Below are 2660 nucleotides of genomic sequence, written 5' to 3' on the forward strand. Positions count from 1 at the left end.
CCCCCCCTGGGGAGTCCCCTGGCCTCTCCCTTCCACGCTCAGGCCCTGCCACATGAACATCTCACACTGAGCGCTGTCTCTATGTGGTTTTATTGCAGGCAACCCTGGCACTGTGGCACATCATCCAGGAGCCCGAATGCGAAGAGGCCATGATCAGTCATGCCCCACACCTCCTCTTGTCTCTGCTCTTCCAAATTTCCATGAGCACAGAGCAGATGTCAGAGGAGGTCAATGCTTTCTGGAGGCAGTGCCAGGAGGAACACGGCCTTCCCAACAACCCCAGCAGGTGCTCCATCCCTGTCCTCTCTCCCTCCCATGCCCTCAGGACTGGGGCCAGGGCTCCCAGCATGACCTGGCCTTTGCTCTGCACACAGGTTTGCAGTACAGACCCTGAAGGCTCTGCTCTGCCGCCTGCACTGGGAGAATGAGGTGGTGGCCATTGAACGAAAGCGTGGCTGGGAGACACTTCTTTGTTCAGACACCCACCATTATGCAGTGGGGCTGCTGGCCAGGTGAGACACCCTTCTCCCCACTGTGCCTGTTGCCTCTCCCCTGGGCATGGGGAACCCCACACAACCCTTGTGGGTGTGGGCCACATGGCTGAGCAGATTGGAAATGGCTGTGAGAGCTGGGTGCACAGGAGGAGCCACCTCCCAAAGCACCCCTGTTCTGTCAAGGGCCACTGGGGGAAGTCCAGGCCTTTGTGAGTCAGTTCTTGGAGAGCTTTGCCCACCTGGCACAAGCTCGATGGTTCCTTTTCTCCTCCTGACAGGGAGATGCGACATGTCCTTGTCCCCTTCCATTGCGAGATGGCAATTCACCTTCTCGGGCTGCTCAGCAGGGAGGAACCCCACTGGGAGCTCCCTGCCCTGGCATTCCTCGTAGAGGTGAGCCTGATGGCGAGCGCTGCCTCGCCTGCCTGCCTCCCTCTCTTTGGCCTCTCAGAGCCACAGCTGCCCAGGATGGTACCTGCGGCCTGTGCTGCTGCCTGGGCACAGCCCTGGGGGACTCTGGGTTCCTGATGCCTGGCCACCCCATCACTGCTCTCTGCCTTCCAGATCCTGGACTATCTGGATGGGAGAAAGTGTCACGACACAGTTCTGCCCATCCTATCAAGGAACTTGCAGAGCCAGTGCCCTGAGAGGCAGCGCCTGGCACTGAGAGGCCTCCTGGTTCTCAGTGTGGATCCCTCGATGGTGAGAAGGGCACACCCGGATGAAGCCACATTGGCAGCCTGGGGCTGGGGAACGCAGTCACTTGGGCTTGGCTGGGCTTCGGGAGCTGTGGCAGCTGCTCCCAGCTCTCCTGCCTCCCTCTTCAGCTGCCTGGGTCCTGGGGCACAGACCTTTGTCCTCTGGGCCCTGGGGCAGCAGTGTGGGGTTGCAGCACCAGAGAGCTGTTGGTGGGGCAGCTGTTCAGGGCTTCACAGCACAGCATTTTGTTCCACACAGGCCGAAAGCATCTGCAGCCTGGCTGAAAACCTCCTGGAGCTGCTGCGTCATGAAGATGTAGAGATGGTCGAGATGACCCTCTCTGTCTTCCTGAACATGCTCCAGGATGAAGACCTTCAGGCATTCGGCTCTGCTGCCCTGAAGCTGGCTGAGGCACTGCAGCCACTGTTTGATAATGTAAGGCTCTGGTGCTGCCAGGGAACTTTGTGCCCTGTGGATTTTAAAGCCTGTGCCTGGTTGGCCAGGAGCAGCCAGTGCTGAGGTCTTTTTCTCTTCTTCTGCACCAGGACAACAGCCATGTGCAGCTGCTCTCCATTCGCCTCTTCCGAGAGGTGATGGAGTTGGTAGTGGAAGAGGGAAAGGAGACACTTGTGCACCAGAGCCTGGTGCCACTCCTCTTCCACTGCCATGACGAGACCCAGTGCGTGGCAGAGGTGAGCTCTTGTGGACTCTGGGGTCCCTTGTGGCAGGGGGCTCAGCTGCCTCCTGTCCAGGTGCCTGGTGGGCTCCAGGGTCATCCTGGCCATGGCCAGGGATGCAGGTCCTGTGCCCTGGGCTGTGGTGTCATGTCCCAGTCTCTGTTGCTCTGCAGGCCTCTCGGGAAACTCTCCTTTGTGCTGCAAGTTTGCTCAAGAGGAGAGATCTGGAGCAGCTGCTTAGGAAAAAACAGCACTTGGAGTTCTGTGATTGCCTGGTAAGGACCACCCCCAAGGCTCAGCCAAAGGCTGGACAAGCCCTCGATGCCCAATGTGTGGGGCTGGTCCTGTGCCCCTGCCCACTCCTGCACCCACCTGTGGGACACCAGCCTGCGCCCCACACGCTGCTCCCTTCCCTTGGCTATGCGGGTTCTTCTCCAGGCTCTGCTGCTCCCGAGCCAGGAGGACACCGGGAGCACCCAGCCCTCTGCTCCCTCCAAAGCCCTGCCCCAGCAGCTGCTGCCCTGGCCTCAGGGCTCTGCGGGCACGGGAGGCCAGTGCTGGGCACAGGCAGTGCCTGGAAAAGGGGCAGAGCCTCAGCCAACCATTCCCTCTGTACCCTGCTGCTCCCTGCAGATGGACAAGGACATGAGCCGAAGGGACGAGCACCTGCGCCAGGCTCTGACCTACCTGCAGAGCCCACAGCAGCCCCTGAGAGAGCTGGCCGTCAGGTTCATGGGTGAGCCACAAGCCCACGGTCCCTCCCCGCCCCGCTGCTCCTCGGCCCCAGCCC

At 60.8% G+C, this 2660-nt stretch overlaps 1 protein-coding gene across 1 annotated transcript in view; it reads left to right on the top strand.

The window, feature by feature from the left end:
• The window catches only part of LOC114069244 (maestro heat-like repeat family member 5), a gene marked incomplete at its 3' end in the record, with an annotated part of 5452 nt that extends 2847 nt beyond the window's left edge, over positions 1 to 2605 (top strand). Inside the window, exons 5-12 of the mRNA XM_027905900.1 lie at positions 99 to 286; positions 375 to 512; positions 773 to 887; positions 1059 to 1196; positions 1452 to 1628; positions 1739 to 1885; positions 2044 to 2145; positions 2504 to 2605. Of these exons, the coding sequence (XP_027761701.1) occupies positions 99 to 286; positions 375 to 512; positions 773 to 887; positions 1059 to 1196; positions 1452 to 1628; positions 1739 to 1885; positions 2044 to 2145; positions 2504 to 2605 (1107 nt within the window). The remainder of the gene's footprint in view (positions 1 to 98; positions 287 to 374; positions 513 to 772; positions 888 to 1058; positions 1197 to 1451; positions 1629 to 1738; positions 1886 to 2043; positions 2146 to 2503) is intronic.
• Positions 2606 to 2660: the final 55 nt, after the last annotated feature.

The sequence above is a fragment of the Empidonax traillii genome, unplaced genomic scaffold (genome assembly GCF_003031625.1).
Source record: "Empidonax traillii isolate 1590-97213 ecotype Southwest subspecies unplaced genomic scaffold, ASM303162v1 scaffold1217:size511469, whole genome shotgun sequence".
In the NCBI taxonomy this organism is placed as follows: Eukaryota; Metazoa; Chordata; class Aves; order Passeriformes; family Tyrannidae; genus Empidonax; species Empidonax traillii.